Source organism: Gnatocerus cornutus, chromosome 1 (genome assembly GCF_029298725.1).
Source record: "Gnatocerus cornutus isolate USDA-ARS CGAHR chromosome 1, icGnaCorn1.1, whole genome shotgun sequence".
Classification (NCBI taxonomy): domain Eukaryota; kingdom Metazoa; phylum Arthropoda; class Insecta; order Coleoptera; family Tenebrionidae; genus Gnatocerus; species Gnatocerus cornutus.
In genome coordinates, this window is record NC_142233.1 from 18140396 (window position 1) to 18162022 (window position 21627).

The 21627-nt window shown below is 31.2% G+C and overlaps 1 protein-coding gene across 2 annotated transcripts; it reads right to left on the reverse strand.

The window, feature by feature from the left end:
* Positions 1 to 10084: 10084 nt before the first annotated feature.
* Positions 10085 to 20540, reverse strand: LOC148180743 (beta-1,3-galactosyltransferase 1-like). Of its 2 annotated transcripts, none has more exons than XM_088045602.1 (5): positions 20355 to 20540; positions 20150 to 20287; positions 19532 to 19782; positions 18892 to 19169; positions 10085 to 14068 (listed from the first exon to the last, which is right to left on the reverse strand). In XM_088045602.1, the coding sequence occupies exons 2-5, from the start codon at positions 20241 to 20243 to the stop codon at positions 13651 to 13653; spliced, it is 1041 nt and encodes a 346-aa protein (XP_087901728.1). In that variant the 5' UTR covers positions 20244 to 20287; positions 20355 to 20540; the 3' UTR covers positions 10085 to 13650. The 2 variants fall into 2 exon arrangements, with proteins under 2 accessions (XP_087901728.1, XP_087901720.1); XM_088045594.1 differs by having other exon boundaries at positions 20123 to 20287; positions 20355 to 20539.
* Between the last annotated feature and the right edge of the window lie 1087 nt (positions 20541 to 21627).

Sequence of the window (21627 nt, forward strand, 5' to 3'; positions counted from 1 at the left end):
TGTAGAATGCAAAAACAACTCATCTTGGTGGGGTGACCTTCGAGTGTCTATAGGCGCTAAAATACAAAACTAAAAGCACGCTTACACAAGGAATTCCGAATTAAAATAAAGCTCTGTTCACAATAAAGAGATTCTAATGTTGGAAATGTGCAGAAATTTCAAACAGTCCCATATCGATTTCGATAAGCGTAGTGTTTTCAAAAGCACAATACAGTCGACTCTCGCTAATTCGAAGTTGGCGGGACAATAGCGCAAATTTACAATTTTTTAATCTTTTAAAGTTTCATGGTTGCTATGTCTTACCAGACTTTGTACAGGTCCACCAACACTAGTGTCTCGGCCCAAAATCGTTATTAATTATGAAGCTATAAAAATATTTTTTGAATTTGCCGCTTTAATAGGTCCATTAGAGTCAGAGAGTTGAGACTAATATTACTAGAGGATGAAAAGGTGGTGGTGGGGATGTTTTAACAAGGGCGCCATGTTGGAAATAGTCTTTCTTGAAATGTATGCAACCAAATTTGATTTATTTCCATGTTATTAAAGATACGGCTCAACCACATCAATAGACAATTTAATTTTAAATTGCCTGGGGAAAGTTTTAGACAAAAATTAACCAAAATTGATTTATTTAAACACCAGTAATAATAAATTCAATTTGATATCACTTTTATTCTTTCTATTGAGAGCGGTTCAAATTTTATGCAAAGTTTTGGTCTACAAATTAAACAATAAACAAAAAAATAATTTTTTTTCGTAATTTATGAAGAATTATGTATCATCATAATTGTTGCGATTCATTTGTGTTGCTACCAATTTTTAAATCAAGTAGCTTATGACTTTGTAAGTATTAAACTTATTTGTTTTCAAAACGAAATACTTTACACTGCTTAAATCCAATTAACTCAAAACTAATGTAAGATCGAATTTTTGTGAGCGCAAAAGTTTGCATCAAAGTTGGCGGTCAGATAATTTATGATTTATGATCTGCATAATTTCTTTTTTAGGCGACTTAAACTGAAAATGAAATTTTTAGGCCTTAAAAGCGGCCTAAAAGTGAGTCTTTTCTGGCCGCAAACATTTTCGGCCGCTCTATGGTGGCGCCATCTATCCATAGTTTTGCATATTACGTCAAGATACCGATATTACCCTCAATTTTATAATTATTTGGGTAAAATCAAATCGACAATCTGCTGTAAAGTGCAACAAAGACGTGTTGAATTATTGAAAATGAACATGTCTAGCAGTGCTCCTGCAACAACATTAAAAAACACATTAAACCTAATTCATACAAATTGTGAAGCTACACATGCCGAAACTGAAAATGTAAATAAGGAAAATATGAACTTTTCTGAAGGATTCATAAATATTTACAATTCTTCAGTTGTTATAATTGATTAAATCATAAATAAAATTAATTAACTTGTAAATTTAATGATGTCGCCTAAAAAATCTTGTGTGTAACACAACCAAAAAGTGACATTTTGCCCTCGCCTTCTTTCTGGCCTCGGCTAGCGCCTCGGCCATTAAAAAAAGGCTCGGCCAAAAAAGAACCACTTGGCCTTGGTACACACAAATAGCTATTATTTAATTGTTTTGAAATTTTCGTTTTTCTTGATATAGTTTAAATATTTATTACAATAAAATACGTTAACCTGCAAAAACAACCTCTTTTCTATATTTTTTAACTACTTTTCAAATTGACATATGGTTGTACGTGATACGAAGGTTAAAGATAAAAAAATTGATTTGTACTTTGTTTAGATCACAAAACATCAACTTTCAAAAAGGGCAGATAAAATTAGTTTGAATTTATCGGGCAGTGTCATAATTAGTATAATATTTTTTTAAGTTTATTTAAGTTAAACAAAATATTGAACTGTTTATCAATTGTTGATAAAAAATAATAATGAATTTAATGATTTATAGACATGTTTCTTTTCATAAAACAACAGTTTTATTTACTTATGTTGTATGCACCCCCTTATTAGTAGGCAACCCCCATATACACTATGCCCAAAACACAGCATTTGGTTATTTCCAATATGGCGCCCTTCCATAAACAGTTTTGGTTACCCCCTCTACCATGTTTTCATCCTCTAGTAATATTAGTTTCAAGTCTCTGATTAGAGTACTCAATTTGGGGTCGTTTATAGGTATTATCTATAAAAAAACTCAAAGTGGGAAATTTTGTTTTTTAAGAATTGGCAGAACTAATTAGTCTGGCTGTCACCTGTTTCCTGTCAAGTTCTTGGTCAATTTGGTTTTTACGCTTCGTGTTTAATAAATTGTTGCGTGAATAAAAATGTATGAATATAATTGAATTGTCCTTTGCGGCCAACAATAATTGTACCTAAATATAAAAGATATGAATACTGGCTGTGAGGTTAGGTTACGTTATGTCAAAATTCAGTGACAGTGAAACTCAATAAATGTCAAATTTTAAATTGAATTTGAAAATCAAGTGGCAAGTCGTGGTTACAAAACCATTACCAATCGTGTAAAACGAAAAGTCTTAGAAATGGAAAAGTTAAATTTTTTATTAAAGAAAGGGTGCAAATTCGAAAAAATAGTATAACGGACTTGTTCTATAATGGCATTGGCCATTATAAAACACGTTCTTTAATATACTATTAAAGAATTATAACTTTGAATACATAAATCTAAAGGAATTGCAAAAATGTTTTAAGTAACTTGGTTTCCCGTTGACTCATGACAGCACGCCTTTAGGACTGCCAGAAATGTTCTAAGTAACTTTCTACTAATTCTTGACAAAGCTAAATTTCAAGTAAATGTAATTCAGTCGAAAGTAAAGGATTCCTATACATCCTACTTACATTAAATCTACTCACATGTTTTAACAGAAAGCTTAAGTGATTTTGTTTACAAAGAATTGATTGACTGATTACAGATCGTTAAGCTAAAATTAATAACAACACCGACTTCAATAAACCAAATTAATAGTGAACAAACTTTATTCCTAGTTAATTTCATTAATTTTAATAAAAACATTTTACTAAGCGAGTGAGATGACAAAATTCGTTCCATTGGCATATTTACGTTTTTCAGAAAACCTTTTAAAAGATATTTTCATGTAAAAATGTAAAAAATTGAAATGATTTCTGTCAACAAAAATCTAGGTCATCTATTAATGGGACATACCTTATAAAAATTTAATTTTCCACAATAGATTGATCCATTTTTAATACATTACTTCATTAAGTAAAAGTTGAAGCTTTCTTTTATTAACAATAACTATAACAACGTATATTTTCAATCTGAAACACAACCCGCCAAACTGACGCCACCGCCAGTCGTCTTGCCGCCACGAGGAAAACTAGGTGATGAAAGGCAACAGAGAGAAAAGTTTTCATAACGTTATTGTGTCAGGACATTTGCTAATAAAAATGTTTTTATGACGAAGCGATTATAATTTCAGTGTTAATTATGAATAAAAACTGTTGTGTGTACTTAAAACATACATCCATCAGGAATTACTAATTAATCTTGCATTGAAGTAATACATGTAGTTTCAATTTTTACAGCGTAATTAGATAATTAATGTTTAGTATTTTAGGAAATTTCCCTTAGGAGTAACATTGATGGGTTATCAGGTTATCACCAATACGCACTAATAAAAGTGAAACTACAATGTTATATTTTTGTTAGATTAAACGATCAGTAATAATTTCACTACATCTAAACAAAATTAAAATCCTTATTCATAATAGTACATTATGTCATTATGAGTAAAAATGAAGCTTTGTGTGCTGAGCCTGTCATGAGAACGTAGTGAGGCGAAGCACACAATAGTAGATTACATACCGAGGTGGAAAGTGTTTCATTCCTGTCGAGCATAAGTTTAATACCCGAGAGCGCAGCAAATTGGCGAGACAGGAATGAAACTTTCCACCAAGGTGTGTATACTATTTTATTCACAATCATTTAAATAAACGAACAAGAACCATGTTTGATTTAAAGACGTCAATTGTGTCATCTCCTTAAAGAGTGAAATGTCACCAGTAAACCTAGTGATTAATTAAAAGGCCGTCTCAAATAACGTGCAAAAAAGCGACAAACACAATATTTAAAATTTATTTTTATTAAAAGACATGTTGATAAATGTTCCACCCGAAAAAAATTTCCTTTGACAAGATTTTCCAAAGAAAAATTATATATCGTATATTGTAGAACGTTTTTTTACTAGTTTCTCAGTTTTGACGAACCATTTTGTGAATTTTTTTAAGTAATTTTTAATTTTATATTTAACGTTTATTTAATACATGTTACAATAAAACATTGTTTTGTTCGTTTACTTAAACAAAATCGTGAGATTTCAGCAATTAAAAGTGCGTGTGTTATCAAACTTGCCAATTGTTAATCGTGATTGCTAAAACTGTCGTTCATGAATCCACAGCTGTGTAAAAAACACAATGCATATTTAGAAATTAAGGTAGGTACAAGGTGTTTATAAATGTTTCTAGCATCAAAGATAGCTCTGGAATTTCTGTCATTCATTACTTTGCCGCTTTGTTTTCATAGTGAATATAATTATCCTGAAAATGATTTATAATGTCATTTACGCCAACGACGTTTCAGTTACGGTTTTGTGTCCAAGTTTATGAATTTTACGTTTCAAACCACAACTAGAACAGTTTTTTTTTCAAAACTTACTTTGCTCCACGATTGAGGTTAACTACAAATGTCAGTTGAAAAATCTAAACCCGCATTTGTAATAAGCGGCAAATTTCTTTGACATTTCATAGCCACCCTTGATGCTAGAAACATTTATAAACACTTGTATGTAAAACAATAATTACCATTAGTTAGGTTTTTAACAACAAAGTTTTCAAATTTCTTTGTCTCCACAACATCTCGCCCTTGAGCTCATTTGTTTTGCTGCTGACTATACCTAAGATCCATTGATGATACCAAAAATCGTGTTGGAATGAAAAGTTACTAAAAATCATTTTTCAGGACTTTTGGTATCAGAATGAAAAGGCACTAAAGTCCGTTTTTTTATTAAAAACCACCAACACCGCACTCTCCCACCACTTTACAACCGGCAACGTCGTCGATGGTGACTTTTTGGTGTTAAAATCAAATAGGTTAGCTGCCTAATTGACAATTTGATTACACAAAACGGCCTTTCAGGCTGTGCCAAGTCTTTTCACTATTAAATCCTTTGATTTGCAATCCAACAGGCTGTAAAAGAAACGTTTTTTAACGGAAACACTGCGTAATTTTTAGAAATGTCAAACATTTGACAACTATTTTCTCACCAAAAATCTCCCTAGGCAACGTTGCCGGTTGTAATGCAGGGGAAGATTGCGGTGTTGGTGGTTTTTAAAAAAAAAACGGACTTTAAAAAGTTTTAATAATGAAGATTTAAAAAAATATGCGTCGGTGTTGTTAAGTGGCTAAGTCAATTTTTGAACAAAATGTCTTTTCAATTCTATAAATTGATTAACTGAATGTATTAAAAAACATTCTATTCTTTCATTCCCCAAATTTGACGACAAATATGTAAAAAATAAAGATTTCTCGACCTCGGTTAAAAAAATTCAAAATGCACTTAGCAACCTAAGCCAACTTTAGATGTCCGGTTTTTCCATCGCTCACTCTGTAAGTAAGATTTTGATTATTTCCGGTCGATGCTAGTTACTCAGCCACCGCGACGAAAAAAAGTCGAAAAGTTTCTTTCTTTTTGTGTTCATAAATTTATTCTTTCAATTTGATTTTTCCATACAAAAAAATACCTCGGTTAACACGATCTGACAAAAATCTGGTTCTTTGAAGTTTCTGTTAACGAGGGTTATATAAACAGCTACACCCCTTTTAATACTTAGATAAGATGAAAACTGTTTTCTCAGAAATGTATAGTAATTAAATAACAATTTAGCAAAGATAATCCTGTAATCTTAGGGGTGGACGACAAGTGGGGCTGAAAACAGGACACTTTATTTCAAAAACATCCACTTCAGTTGTGACCGAAGTTGGTGTTAAGTGAAGTTGTCAATTTTTTTTAATATGCCAGTACTAATATCAAAACGTTGTATTAGGTAAGTGGCCCAAATTCGTAACTTTGGTGTCATGCGAGCTGCTAAAAGATAGTAAAGTCCAGCTCATTGCCATCAGTCCACTCTCCTGTGTAAATTTTCGAAAATTCTTGGGTGTAAATCTGGCTTTTAATTCTTTAGGGTGAAAATTGAAGGTGACGATTTTTGAGGTTAACACGTTGTCAAAGTTGAGTGTATTAATCAATAATTAATTACAAATTTGTTGCAAAAGAAAGGTTTTAATAAGTTTTGGCAATCTTGCGTAAGACGATTAGCTTCTACGCATGCCACAGTTGCGTCAAGGTCAAAAGCTTTTGCTGCCAATTGTTACCGATAAAAATCACTAAGGGCTGATGCCAACTTAACTTTTTAATGAGTGGACATAATGTTAATAAATCATCATTCACCAAAGTGTATTTACATAATTGTGTACGTATATCTTCAAATAAGACATGTTTTTATATTTCAGGGTTCGCTGTCCACCAGAATTAAATGATTCCCCTGGTTATAGGCTCTTGAGTGCCATCATGTCATTTTTCACGAGACCGTTTGGTGAACAAACACGAAGTCAATACAGATTATTGTACCAAGCCATGTATTATGCCTTCGATTTTGAGACCAAACACATATCGGCAAGCACTCTGCGAAAATTTTACAACAAAAATGGTAAAAATAAGTTGTTAATATTTTTATAACGTTTTATACAAGGTGTTTATAAATGTTTCTAGCATCAAGGTGGCCATGAAATGCCAAATAAATTTGCCGCTCGTTACAAATGTGGGTTTAGATTTTTCAACTGACATTTGTAGTTAACCTCAATCATTGAACAAAGTTAGTTTTGAAAACAAACTGTTCAAGTTGTGGTTTCAAGCCCGAAAATCGAAAATTTTGACACAAAACCGTCATTTGAAATAATTGCGAACATAGTTATATTCACTATGAAAACAAAGCGGCAAAATAACGCATGACAGCCCCCCTTGATGCTAGAAACATTTATAAACACCTTGTACAAAATTCATACAGCAATGGTTTTTATATCCAAATTTCTATTGTTTCAGGACATCCCATCTCACTAGATGAAGGTGTCCTAAAAATGAAACCTCATCAAGAATCCGCTATTGACTACCTAACCATTTATTGCGTAGGTCCAGGTGAAGCACGAAAAGGTATCTCTTTCGAGAATCGCCACGGCCGAAGGATTTATAAATATGCACAAAAGGTGAGTTAATGACCATCAGAAATGTGCATCTTGTTAACATAACTTTTTTAAACGACACAAAATCGAAAGAATATTATAGTATATCCGGTGATTGGGAGATTTCGACAGTTGACATATAGGTTGGCAGCAAATTATGCCACAAAATACACTAAATTCCTAAAGTCTGTTTTTTTTAACCACCAACACCGCAATCTTCCCCTGCATTACAACCGGCAACGTTGCCTAGGGAGATTTTTGATGAAAAAATAGTTGTCAAATTTTTGACATTTCTAAAAATTAGGCAGTGTTTCCGTCAAAAACTTTTCTTTTACAGCCTGTTGAATTGCAAATGAAAGGATTTAATAGTAAAAAGACTCGGCACAGCCTGAAAGGCCGTTTTGTGTAATCAAATTGTCAATTAGGCAGCTAACCTATTTGATTTTATCACCAAAAAGTCACCATCGACGACGTTGCCGGTTGTAAAGTGGTGGGAGAGTGCGGTGTTGGTGGTTTTTTATTAAAAAAAACGGACTTTACGCGAAATGGGTTGACAGGGTTGTCAGTAACTAGGGTTATTTTGTTATTTTAAATTTTAGTGACTTTTCTGTCATTCAAACTCTTACTACACGAACTATAGCGATTCACGTTCGGTAGAAGTAACTAACGGATACTTTCGTGTCGCTACGTTGGATTTTTGAAATAACTAGGAATTAAACATTGGCATCACTGTCTGTCAAATAAACTTACCATTCAAATTTGACAATAAAACGAGATGGAATCAACTATTACAAGACAACCAGTTTCAAAAGGTTTTTTTCTTTTTCGTTTGGAAAATAACTATTTACCTTTAATAACAAACCAAAAACTGTCATTTTGATGACATCTGTTCTACAAGGCATTACACTAGAAAATTTATAACCTTAGTTACACAGCTCAAAAATAAAAGTTACTAAATTTAGTTACTTCTACCGAACGTGAATGATTAATATGTAAAGTTTTGTTATTAGAGCAATAATATTTTTCACACCAAATAACACTAATACTAAAAGATTGTTATAAATTGTTATACTTAATGGACTTTTGTTTTAGAATGCATAATGACTCCACAGTCACTCTATGGCTTCGTTTCAAGAACTGAAAATGATAATGTAGATACAACAAATTTTTTACAGCTGTAGAAATAACGAGATAAACTTCATTTTATGTTGTATATAGCAGTTATCATGAATATCTGTTTTGTAATAATTTTTTATAATTTTGTAACATTCCATTTGAATTAAAAAACCAAACAAAAACGGTTGAATTTTGTATTTATTACTACATAAAAAATCAGAACAGAAGAGCCTCGTTAAACCGACGTTATCAGAACCAAAATCTGTCGGATTACTCGGATATACAGAGTCATTCTAAAAAACATCAGAATTACAAACCAATCGAAATAAAGATTGGACTCAATTTATTTCAAACAAATTCGCAATAGTCACCTTTGAAAATGATGTTTATTCTACTCCTTCTAATATAAATTATTCGTATTTGACAGCAGATAAGAAATAGTCTATTTAGACTACACGTGTATTCTAAATTAATGGCGACCGAAAATTTAAATCGACGACGTATTCAAAATTTTGGTTGGTAATTCAGTTTGGTCAGTTCATTAAAGTGTTCGGAAGAGATATTTAAAAGAAAAATCGCTTTAAATCAGCTCGATTATCGATTTAAAAATCCAATTTTTAGTGAATTTGTTTGTGTATGGTTTGTGGATTGGCATTAAATCTAGTGGGGTGATAATTTGCAAGTGTTGTATTATAACACAAATAATAAATAAAAGCATTTTTTTGAAGTTTAGTTGTAATTTTCCACCGCAATCGTAGAAAAAGTATAGTACGCAACTCGAGGATAAGGCGACTTACGTACACTCGCGAATTATCGCACTCGGCTAACGCCCCGTGCTTGCAATTTTTCGCTCGTGTGTAATAGGCTTCTTACCCTACACGTTACGTAATATACTATTAGTTAATTGTGAGGGTTTGTGATATCAACCCCTAATTATTTGTTTTTTCAATATAAATGTGTTAAAAATATCTCAGTTGTTATTTTAGATTCAAGGCAAATTGTCTTCAAAATTTGAGAAAAAAATGATGTTTTATCAAGTTAGTTTCCAATTTCATTACGTCAAAATTGGGAACTACGTTTACACCCATCTGTCAAAATCTTGTGTCACAAATGACATCTATCCTTTGACTCGCTTTGATTGTAACAAAAGTCTTACTTGGTGAAATTGTCGCTTTGTCGATGTTAATTAACGATTTCTGGTGTCCATAAAGTGCAACATGCCCGTGTTAATCAAAATTAACCTTTATAAGAGTGAATGAAGTGACTTGTGAAATTTTGGTGTAAACGTAGTTTGCCACTGCGCTGTCATAATTTTGAAAACTAACTTGATAAAACAACGTTTTTTTCGCTAACTTTAAACACAATTTGCATTAGATTTAAAATAAAAACTTTGCACTTTATTCGGGTACACCTGTATATTTAATCATCAGTTATCATTAATTTGCTCCATTTCTTCAGCATACTTAATCCCGGTATCTGAAAGAATTTTCGCTAATTCAGAAAGAGGCAGGTTATCTTCTGGATCCCATTCCTCATTGAGGCAAAACGTTTATAGCAAGCCATAAGTTTTTCCATGAGGCTTGAATGAGAAGCTCCATTCGCGTTCACTGAAATCATTCAACAAATTAATTAAGATATTCTGCAAACTTACCGCTGGACAACTATGAAGAAAACTGTTTAACTCAAGGTTAGAAAGTTTTAAATAATATAGATATTTTACATTAATAATTTAATGGCAACAATAATATACAGAAAAGATCATAACAAAAAATAGGAATATATTCAGATCTTTCAATTGACCAGTTTTAAATAAATATCAATCCTTATTTTTTATGGTTTCATAATCACAATAATTGAAATAATATCTTGCAACTTGCAATGTTTAGTCGCATTTTGCTTTCAAAAATACAATTCATAACATTTAATTTTGCGACTAACTCAATTTGCAAGTACATAGACTTAAAACTAAATGTGTTCCGATCTTACAAACATATAAAATTTAATATAAAAAGTGTCAAAACAAAAATGTATTTAAACTTCTGTAACCAAAAAACAATCCATCAAAAACTTAAAATTAATAACGGTAACTATCGCCAGACGGCAAATTTTATTGGCATTTTAGTCACAAGTTTTTTTCATGAACTGAAACTAAATATAATTTAGCTGGACGTTTTACCTTAATAATTTTATAATGTAAGCCAAGATAAATAAAAACATTTTAACATTAAGGCACTATTCTCTTACAAAAAAATATGGACAATGTTAAACTAGATTCGCATAATTTGATGACTGCAATGCTCAAACTACCTAGAGGAAAAAGCCTTCTACTTTCTATTCAAAACTATTCAGAGCTCTATTAAGGGGTTAAATCGAACATTGCAGTTTTCCAATTGCATAGAACACCCAGTTTAATGAGAAATCATGCAAGTGTTAAAGTGAGAGTGCAGGGAGCTTTTAAAATTCACTTTAAAAGATAGGTGATAATTTGATAAATTATTTTAATCAATCATGGCTAAATTGGTACTTCGATTATGCAAAATTTAATAAACATTACTATTAAATTATAAACTGCAATAGGTAGATATAAAAATCTTACAATTTCAACTTTTTTTTACTAGGAATGTACATACATGAAATTGTAAAATATATACCAAAAATAAAAATAAAAAAAGAAAGGTAAGAATTCAGACGAGGATTTTTTTGCCATACACTTAGTAGCTCGTCGATCTATAGGGTGATTTTTTAAGAACGGCAGGCGTTGTAGAATGTTTATTTATGAACCGATTTCAAAAATTTAAAAAACGAATTAAATGGTTTTTAATTTCCTATAAACTGATGATTTTAAAATTTTTGTAAATGTCTTAGTATTTTTTGGGCGATACTCAACTTTCTTATTTTAAATTGGCACCCATATTTTTTTTATAATTTGGAATATATTAATTTTTTTAATTTAGAAATGTGTAATATGTTCTACTTTTACAAAAAATATTTAAAAAAAAATATCAAAAATGAAAAAATTTAGGCAATAAAATCTAGGTGCATGGTGTCAAATAACACAATATCGTTATTGCAATGTCAAAAAGCAGCAAATAACAGAAAGAACAAGTTTTCTTTCAACAAGATGGGGCTACACCTTACAATGCACAATGCATTTCTCGTAGGTGTCAATTGCGCCATGAAAAACGGGATGGCGTTTCAACAGTATTTTAATTAAAATTGGTAGTAGTTTTTTCTGATTTTTAATTATTATTGTCTTTTGTTATTAATAATTTCAAAAAAAAAAGCCAATTCTTTCTGTTATTTGCTGCTTTTTGACATTACAATAACGGCATTCTTTTATTTGACACCATGCACCTAGATTTTATCAACTTTTATTGCTAATTTTTTTCAATTTTGATAATTTGGTTAAAAATATTTTTTGTAAAAGTAGAACATATGGCACAATTCTGAATCAAGAAAATTAATATCTTCTAAATTATGAAAAAAAAAAATGGGTTCCAATTTAAAATAAGAAAGTTGAGTATCGCCCAAAAGATACTAAGACATTTAAAAAAATTTTAAAATCATCAGTTTATAGGAAATTAAAAACCATTTAATTTGTTTTTAAAATTTTTGAAATCGGTTTATAAATAAAAATTTTACAACGCCTGCCGTTTTTAAAAAATCACCCTGTATATATTGTTTGTACGTAATTTGATGAACTTTTTTGTTGGTAAATATCTAAAATTATGTGGGTGATGTTATCAATAACAATTAAAAACCTTGCATTTACGATCGTGCAAAAAATACGCGTATTTTGCACATACTTTGGTCAAAAAGTAGTTGTTTATTGCACACTTTTTGCTTAGATACGACAAATCAGCTGTCAAATTTGAATGATTTTGACACATGACATTAATTCGTGGCTTCTAAAACACTCTCGTTTCAAACCAACGACTCATGCAATAAAGAGTGACTTCTTGAACTTGTATCATAAATAACTATTTTCTTACTGGCACATAATAAATTGTTATATACCAGAGTTCATTACATTAAAAAGTTAAGTTGGCAGCAGTCCTAGCAATTTTTATCGGTGACAATTGGCAGTAAGAGCGTTTGACCTTGACGCTAGTGCGACATGCGTAGAAGCTAATCGTCTTGCCAAACTTGTTAAATCTTTATTACAAACTTCCTGCAGCACCAAATGTTTAATTAGTTATTGATTAATACACTCAAGTTTGACAACGTGTTAACCTCAAAAATCGCTACATTCAATTTTCCCCTAATTTTCTCCCTAAAGATTTGAAAGCCTGATTTACACCCAAGAATTTTCGAAAATTTACACAGGAGAGTGAAATGAGCTGGACTTTTGATATAATTAATTTATGAGATTCTGTGTTTTCTATATTCCTAATGTTTATCTATAATGTATAAATAAGTGTTGACCCGTTGCGTTACCCTATTTGTACATTTAATATATCTAATCTAATCTAATCTGAGGCCACTATTGAGGCAAATTTTCTGGATCAAAAGTTATTAAACAGTGTGTTCTACGATTCTAACCGATTTAGCCATGATTGTTTCCATTCTGCTTCAATAAACTAAACATTATATTTTCATTACGAAAATACTGTCATCTTAATCACAATAGAGTAAGTTAAAACTTTCTTAATTTCCCCAAATTTCATTCCTAATCTTATTTTATATGAATGATCACAAACTTAAAACTACAGGAACTGGACTGCTTACTTTCTCGTGAAATTTATGCCTCCAGTATTTACAATAATTACGAAGTTTAAGTACTCTATATTTAATTTTTATACATTTGAGATTATTTTAGCGTTTAGGTGAAAGTAAGACGTTAACGAGTATCCTGGCTCTGTCATATTTTTTTTGTTCAGTCAGTTACAACATGGTCATGGTTATTATACGACACGCACAAATCTCTCGATTAAAACTTTCTATTTGTAAAATCATCCATTGGCATTGTACCTATAATAAACACTATATCAAAATGAACCTTAAGCTAAAAGTAAACCCTGAGGTTGTAGAGATGTGCGGAAAGATGTATTATGTGCTTCCTGATAAAATCGTACACTAAAACTTTGCAAAAGAAGAGTGTGTTTCATGTGTACAGAAATAAATTCCCCGACCCAACTTTTATCAAATCGTTTCCCACGTAATACCTATAGTTTTTTTGAAACCTACTCAATTACTTTGGCACTAGATCTGTAGAAAGCGTAAAAAATACAATTCATAATGCACTAATTATCACAATTTATCGAAAGAAAAATTAGAAAACTATTCACATTTACTCTTACGATAAGTTTTGTTTACTTTTATTATATTGTTCAGTATCCAGTGATTCACGTTAAAATTGTTCTTTTGGTTGAAGCATTCTCGAGTTATATTGTTATCTTTCAATAAACTGTAGGTTTTACGTATGTCAACGGGTGTAAATCGGTGGGCCGTGTATAATTTCATGTACAGACATAAATCGTAGTTTAATTTCTGATATGTGAACAGTGGGTTATTGTGGGGTCTTACGTTGGCTTTCTTTGCGCAAATCCCAGTTATATAAACATCTTCCAAGTGGAAAATTGGTGTTTTTAACGCCGTTTTGTACAGTTTTTCGGCTACATCGACGGACATCACATAGCCAGTTCCTGACAAGTAGTTGGGGTACACTCTGCCTGAGTACATGTAACGAGGAGAGTACCTAAAATTAAAAAATTATTTCAATAAAAAAATACATAGCAGAGGGAAAATCTTTTGAGTATATTAATCAACGAAGGAGAACGAGAGAAAATGTAAAGTCAACTCTCTAGTGTAAATTTCGAAAATTTTTGGGTGTAAATCTGGCTTTCAATTCCTTAGGGAGAAAATTAGGGGAAAATTGAATGTAGCGATTTTTGAGGTTAACACGTTGTCAAAGTTGAGTGTATTAATCAATAACTAATTTAAAATTTGTTGCAAAAGAATGATTTTAATAGAGAATTTAACAAGTTTTGGCAATGCTGGTACGCATGCCAGTTGCGTCAAAGTCAAACGCTTTTGCTGCCAATTGTTGCCGATAAAAATCACTAAGGGCTGCTGCCAACTTAACTTTTTAATGAGTGGACCGATAGTAATGAGCTCTGGTATAGTAAGAAAAATATAAACTAAGAAACAAGGCCATTACAATTTTCCAGATTCAACAAAAAAAATTAAAAAAGTTTTCCGACAAAAATGCGACGAATTGATCGGGACTACAATTTTTAAGCAATCAAATCTTGTGTTTCATGATGGTGGGAAACAAAACTGATGAAAACAAACATCTTGGTAATTACCGATATAAACAAAAAATAAAAATATGATCAAGAAATTAATTTTTTCGTACGCAAAATCAATTGTAGGTGAGATGGACAATTATATTAAAACAATTACAATAAAAATTGACGTGAGTAAAACTTAATAGAACAAATATTTTTATAAAAAGAATTCAAAATTTAATTACAAGAATGCTTTAATATAGTCTAAACAAAAAGGAACAGAGAACGTTATAAATCGCGTTAAATATATATATATATATATATATATAAACGTTAAAAAGTGGCTTACAAATAAATTTTTATAAAAATAGATAACAAGTAAATGGAGAATAAAATTGAATGAAGTACACAAGAGAAAAGAAAAAATAAAAATTAAGGAAACAGTAGAACGACAACAATAGTAAAGGGAATAAAAGAACAGAACTTTAAAAAAAAACAAAATGAGGAGTATAAACCCAAATACATTTTTCTCAAAAACTACAAATAGTAGAAATTTGAAATTATAGGGAACGAAAGTAACTATCGTATTTAATTTTTAAGATAAAATTTTGAAAATTTGCTGACGCAAAAATTTGTTTTTTATCACTAATATTTTGGCGTCGCGACGCCTTAAAAATGTAACTTTTAGCCAATTGTGAGGGTTTGTGAAATCAACTCCTAATTTAATTTTTTCTCAATATTAATACATATGTTAAAAATATTTCGGTTGTCTATTTAGATTTAATGCAACTTGCATTCAAAATTTGAGGGAAAAATGCTGTTTTACCAAGTTTATTTTTATTACGTCAAAATTGGGAACTACGTTTACACCCATTTACACCCATCTGTCAATATTTTGTGTCACAAATGACATCTGTCCGTTTTAGATTGTAACAAAAGTCTTACTTGGTGAAATTGTCGCTTTGTCGATGATAATTAACGATTTCTGGTGTCCATAAAGTGCAACATGTCCGAGTTAATCAAAATTAACCTTTATAAGAGGGAATGAAGTGACTTTTGAAATTTTGGTGTAAACGTAGTTTGCCACTGCGTTGTCATAATTTTGAAAACTAACTTGATAAAACAGCGTTTTTTTCACAAATTTTAAACACACTTTGCATAAAAACTTAGATATTTGTATCACAGTTATGTTGAAAAAAAATTGAATTCGCGAATATTTCCGCAAAAACTCAAAAATCGCTAAAAATTATACTTCTTAGGCGCCGCGACGCCAACCAAACCGTCATAAAAAACAAATTTTTAAGTCAGCTCCTAGAGCTTTGCCAACTATGAGCGTATGCAAATTTCCAAAATTTTATCTTTAAAATTAAAGACGATTTTAGAGGTGGACACAAATGTTGACGGACCCTGTATGTATGTAATTATACAAGGTGTTTATAAATGTTTCTAGCATCAAGGGTGGCTATGAAATGTCAAAGAAATTTGCTGCTTATTACAAATGCGGGTTTAGATTTTTCAACTGACATTTGTAGTTAACCTCAATCATACAACAAAGTAAGTTTTGAAAAAAAAAACCTGTTCTAATTGTGGTTTAAACCTGAAAATTATAAACTGAACAACAAAAACGTAACTTAACAGTCGTTGACGCAAATGACATTATCAATAATTTTCTAGATAGTTATATTCACTATGAAAACAAAGCGGCAAAATATTGCATAACAGGAATTCCAGAGCCATCCTTGATGCTAGAAACATTTATAAACACCTTGTAAAATTCATCACGGGCTGTGAGTTATGATTATAACAATTATTATTATCCTAGTACTCAATGAAAAGAACTGTCAGATTTTATTTTGACAACTAAAAATTCACTGAAGTCATTAAAGTTTTTGTGTATTTTGAAGAAGAAAGCAATGTTTAAACACAGGTGATAGTCATGATAGTTGTTTTGACGAATTAATGAGTACTCCGCCAGATATTGCGGAGCCGGCAAAAGCCGCAACTCTAAATCTCTTGCTGAAAAATCCAAGGTTCGTGTCCACTTTTTCGTGATTGTAGATAAAGCATAGTATTACACTCGCATGTCATGGCCTTTATTCGCTCTGTTGATTTACTCTATTCGTGTTCAACCTTGTAAATAAGAAACCTCATTACATGCTCAATGATTGAAAAAATTTCAGACTTAGTTATTCTTAAAAAACAAAATGAACAAAAATGTAGGGCTTGGATTGAATTAGACATTTGACAGTTCTTGACAATTGCAGGGAACATAACGTCCCTTACAGTGTTGAGTAATGGTTTTGTGTTATTAGAGGCGTTTAAATAGTATTTTCTACAAATGGCACTTTAATGAGTTTTGGATAATCCGTAAGTACACAACCATAGTTCAAACCAAGCCCTACGTATTGATTGCTTCTATTTTTCAAGGATATTTTTTTTTAATCATATGGTACAATTATCTATGACCATTTAATAATTCGTCGGGTCTGATTGACTAAGATGACTAAGACAACTAAGATAATTAATCAAAAGAGGTGAAGTGACTGGTTGTAGATAAAAATAAAAAACTTTCGTCTCAGACAAAATGACGTATTTTACTCGGATTTGATCAAGTAATTATTGCACTCGTATTATTAAAACTCTCGCCTTCGACTCGCGTTTCAATTCCTTTCGTCGTGCAATAATAGCTTCAAAACATGCTCGTTATATAATATACTATTTGTTCAATCATATCGTCGGTTAAGAGTAACAGTTAACAGTAACGCAAATTTTACAGGAGGTAAAAAAAAATAAGAATTTTATTAAAAATAGATTTATAAAAGAACTCAAATTACGAACGGGTTAATGCTATTCGCCTACGAATTATACATAGTAATAATTTAAAAATAACTCCCAAATTAATACTTTATAAAGTCCGTTTTTTTTTTTAAAAAAAAACACCAACACCGCAATCTTTCCCTGCATTACAATTGGCAACGTTGCCTAAGGAGATTTTTGGTGAGAAAATAATTGTCAAATTTTTGACATTTCTGAAAATTAGGCAGTGTTTCCGTTAAAAACGTAAAGGCCCTTTTGTGTAATCAAAATGTCAATTAGGCAACTAACCTATTTGATTTTATCATTTTTATGAGATACATAAACATCAAGTTATGCCCGTGGTACATACAATGTTTTATGTCTTACCAATAAATTTTCATTTTTCAAAAATAAATAATTTCTCCACAAATACCAATTTCTGTTTTGAATCTACATAAAGACTTTATAAAAAATACTTTACACGTCGTTTTGTGTTAGTTTAAAGATTTAATCATTTTAATTACTAATGGCTTTATATACAATTTCTGATTTATACACTGTTTATTTGCGATAATTGAAACCACAAAATACTATTGCAGTTGATTTATAATTTAATTATTATTAGTTAATTCGTTAATTACTAGGAACTATATTATTAGCATTATTTTTATTATTATTATTAAAATAATCTAGTGTCATGTCAATGAAATTAATCTTAGAACGCTTTACAAAACAATTAAAAGCGTATCAAGATGGCTGGTAAAATTCCATCTAAAATTGTTGAAAATGCTGCAAAAGCCACTGAAAGTTTATTGCCAACAAAATATAAAGATTTATACGATAAAGTCACAACGTGGATAACCCATTTGACATAACCTCAAAAAAACAGGCGCGCACAGTGGAGCATGGCTATGCAACGCAGCGAACTGCAAAGCCTGAATGTGTTACAGCCGCAAAACGGAGAATTAAAGACAAAAAAAAAACATAACAACCAGTTTATTTATTCAGGTACCTTTTGAATTTGACTGTTTGATGATAATTAAGTTTAAATGCAATTTGAATATGGCGGGCAAATAAAGCAAGTCGATTCGTAGCCAGTCGCTGTTTATTGTGAGGTTGCTAAGACACCTTAATGCCCTAGGGCGTAATTGTACCTCTAACGTACCGCAAATCCGAGCCATAAAGAGCCAATAATTAAACGGTAAGACATACATAGTATAAAAACCAATTGTTATAGCCATCTAAAATTAATTTTTTAAACACGTAAAACAATGTCTCCTTATGTTAAAAATTTATATTATAAAAAGTGGCCTTATCTTTAGGCTAATTTTAAAAACAAATTCGCAGCGATGCGCAACATTATTTAAAATTAAAATAGACAAAAATTCCAAAAATGACCAGTGGAGTTAGCAGGTTAACACTCTTAACCGACGATATGAAATAGAGATTCTAATATAAAAAGAATGAATACAAAATAACACAAAATCATACTAACCATTTGCTGGTGGTGTCTTTGATTGGTCTAGCTCCACAGATAAGTTTTCCCATGAGTAACTCTGTAGTACTATTTCTATCCATTAACATCTTAACAATATGATTCATATTAACGAACATATCGTCATCAATTTTCAGCAAGTATTTAGTAGAATTGGCACAAAAATTACTGACTAACTTCAACATGACAACAGATTTTAAAGTTAGATTGTTATAAGAATCTATAAAGCGTTCTTCAATTATATCTCCAAATTTGTTGCTTTCCATCATAATATCATACTGCAATGAAACATTATAATTAAGGTTTACATATACAAGGTGTTTATAAATGTTTCTAGCATCAAGTGCGCTATTTTGCCGCTTTGTTTTCATAGTAAATATAACTATGTTCACAATTATTTCAAATATCACATTACGTCAACGACTTTTCACTTACGGTTTTGTGTCAAAATTTTAGATTTTCAGGCTTCAAACCACAACTTGAACAGTTTGTTTTCAAAACTAACTTTGTTCAATGATTCAAATGTCAGTTGAAAAATCTAAACCCATATTACTAACGAGCGGCAAATCTATTTGACATTTCATAGCCACCCTTGATGCTAGAAACATTTCTAAACACCTTGTAGAAAGAAGTAACTCACCTGTAAAGTACTATTCATTGTTTCGCCTAGTAAAAAAAATAAGGACACGTTATTATTAGTTCGTTTATCACCCCAAGTCTCACGTATCGCATTTCGTGCTTCAATATTAGAAGGTCCTGAACACACCATTACTAACAAAAACGAGTCATGATCACAGAAGTGCTCCGGAAAAATATGTGCGCTCAAATTGTTGTTTAAAACATAGAGGCTTGTATCCCGCGTCGTGTTGTAGCCCCAGCCTTCCACAGAAGCTACAGAAAAGAAAAAACATTGTAGTAAACAGGTCTCACAAAAAATCGCTTTTATTAATGTTTAAAAGTTATGTGCTCCACCAATTTATTGTGGTGATTTAATCCAGACATTTAGATAACTCGCTTAATGAACACAATAGGCGTGAATAGAGGCGATATAAAACAACAAGTGGACACTTAACAGAGCTATATTGATAAATAAAAATGCTAAATGGTAACTGCTGCTTTCAAGGCCGCAATTGCCATTAACTACAAGCGACAGGAAAGGCACCCTAGTCGCAAAAACTATAGAATTTACACTACTAGGTAATTAAAAGCTGCAACTAAAAGCAAAGCATACCTATAATATGTCCTGAATTTGGCTCACCTTCCATGTTTGTAATTTGCACAGATATAATTAAGTAAAAAACGAACGACATTATTAGCACCGTGTATAAACATACTTTTCGTTTAGACTTCATTTTGCCTTACGAGTGAAATCTTGCACTTGGTGTCAAGTCTGGGGCTGAAATTTGATCTTATCATTATCAAAACCCTCGCATTGATTATCATAACTGTAACAACACAATTACCTTGAAAATTGACGGGGGAGCTCGGACAAACCTTCATCGTTGCCTAATCATTGTAAAAAGGCCTTTGCGGCCCTGAAAATGTCGTTGGAGCTGTCAGTTTGACGCACCGAATGTGGGGTTAGGAACGCGTGACGCATTACACCCTAAACCCATTACACCCTCCAACAGTGTAAAAAAAAAAATGCGATGTCCTTTCACCACATTATTTCTAGCACTACTAAAATTAATATAAAGTTGGAAATTTAATAAATTTGATTGTAAATTAGTAAATTTAGAGACTTCTGTAAAAATATTTGTCTGGTTGTGGCGACATCTAGTGAGTGATAGTCAAAATGTTTTAATTACTAATTAATAAATAATGTTAATTACCAGAAAAAATATAGATTAAATTAGAGTCTCTGAACAACAAATCTATTCTGTATCAAAATATAATTTTTTTATTGCAACTTCAAAGAAATCTGTAAGAGCCTTTGCGATTTAATAGTGCTATTGTGAAAAATATGATGTTTTGGTGCAAACTTTTTTAGTTATTATTTTTTTAAGGAACTAAATAAGTAAGTAAACACTGCATGGGTGTATTTAAAAACTACTAGTTCTGAATAATGTAAAAGAGATCTCGTGTGGTTTGTAGACAGTGGCATTCAAAATGTTTTTGTTGATTCCCAAAGACAAAGTGTAAGGCAATAAAAGAAGCAATTTCCCTGGAAAATTAAAGCGTCCAGAAAAAAAACGTTGTACGTGACGTAATAATTTCAAGAAAGGGAACAAAGCAATTTATCCAACAGCTACTTGATTAAAGTATCGTTCTAAAAGAAATAGTATTCTACTTTTTTATTAGTGCTTGAAATTTTAATTAAATTCTTTTTTATCGTTGTTCGTAGGAAATGAACAGGGTGTCTTTTCTTTCTTATCCCCATTACAATAAATTCGTGTGTTCAAGGTTGTATTAAAGAATAATTGGTTGCATACTCTCAGGGTTTAAATATCAATTCGAAGAAAACGTGAGAAGATTGTAGATTCCATGAGTGATTAATTAAGTTTAGACTTGGAGCGTTTTTAAGTGAGCACCCTCTTTAACTTGTCTCGCTAAATGAAAGAATGTTCAATTAAGAACTTTTTAATTTGTCTTGGACGCACCGTTGCTGTCATTCAAAGCATTTTCTTTTAATTACACGTTTCACTTTAGTTCGAGCAAATTACAGCGAGAATTATTTGCGTCGATGAAGGGGCCTTCTAAAATGTAAACTTGCCATGAAGAAGATATCTTTACCAC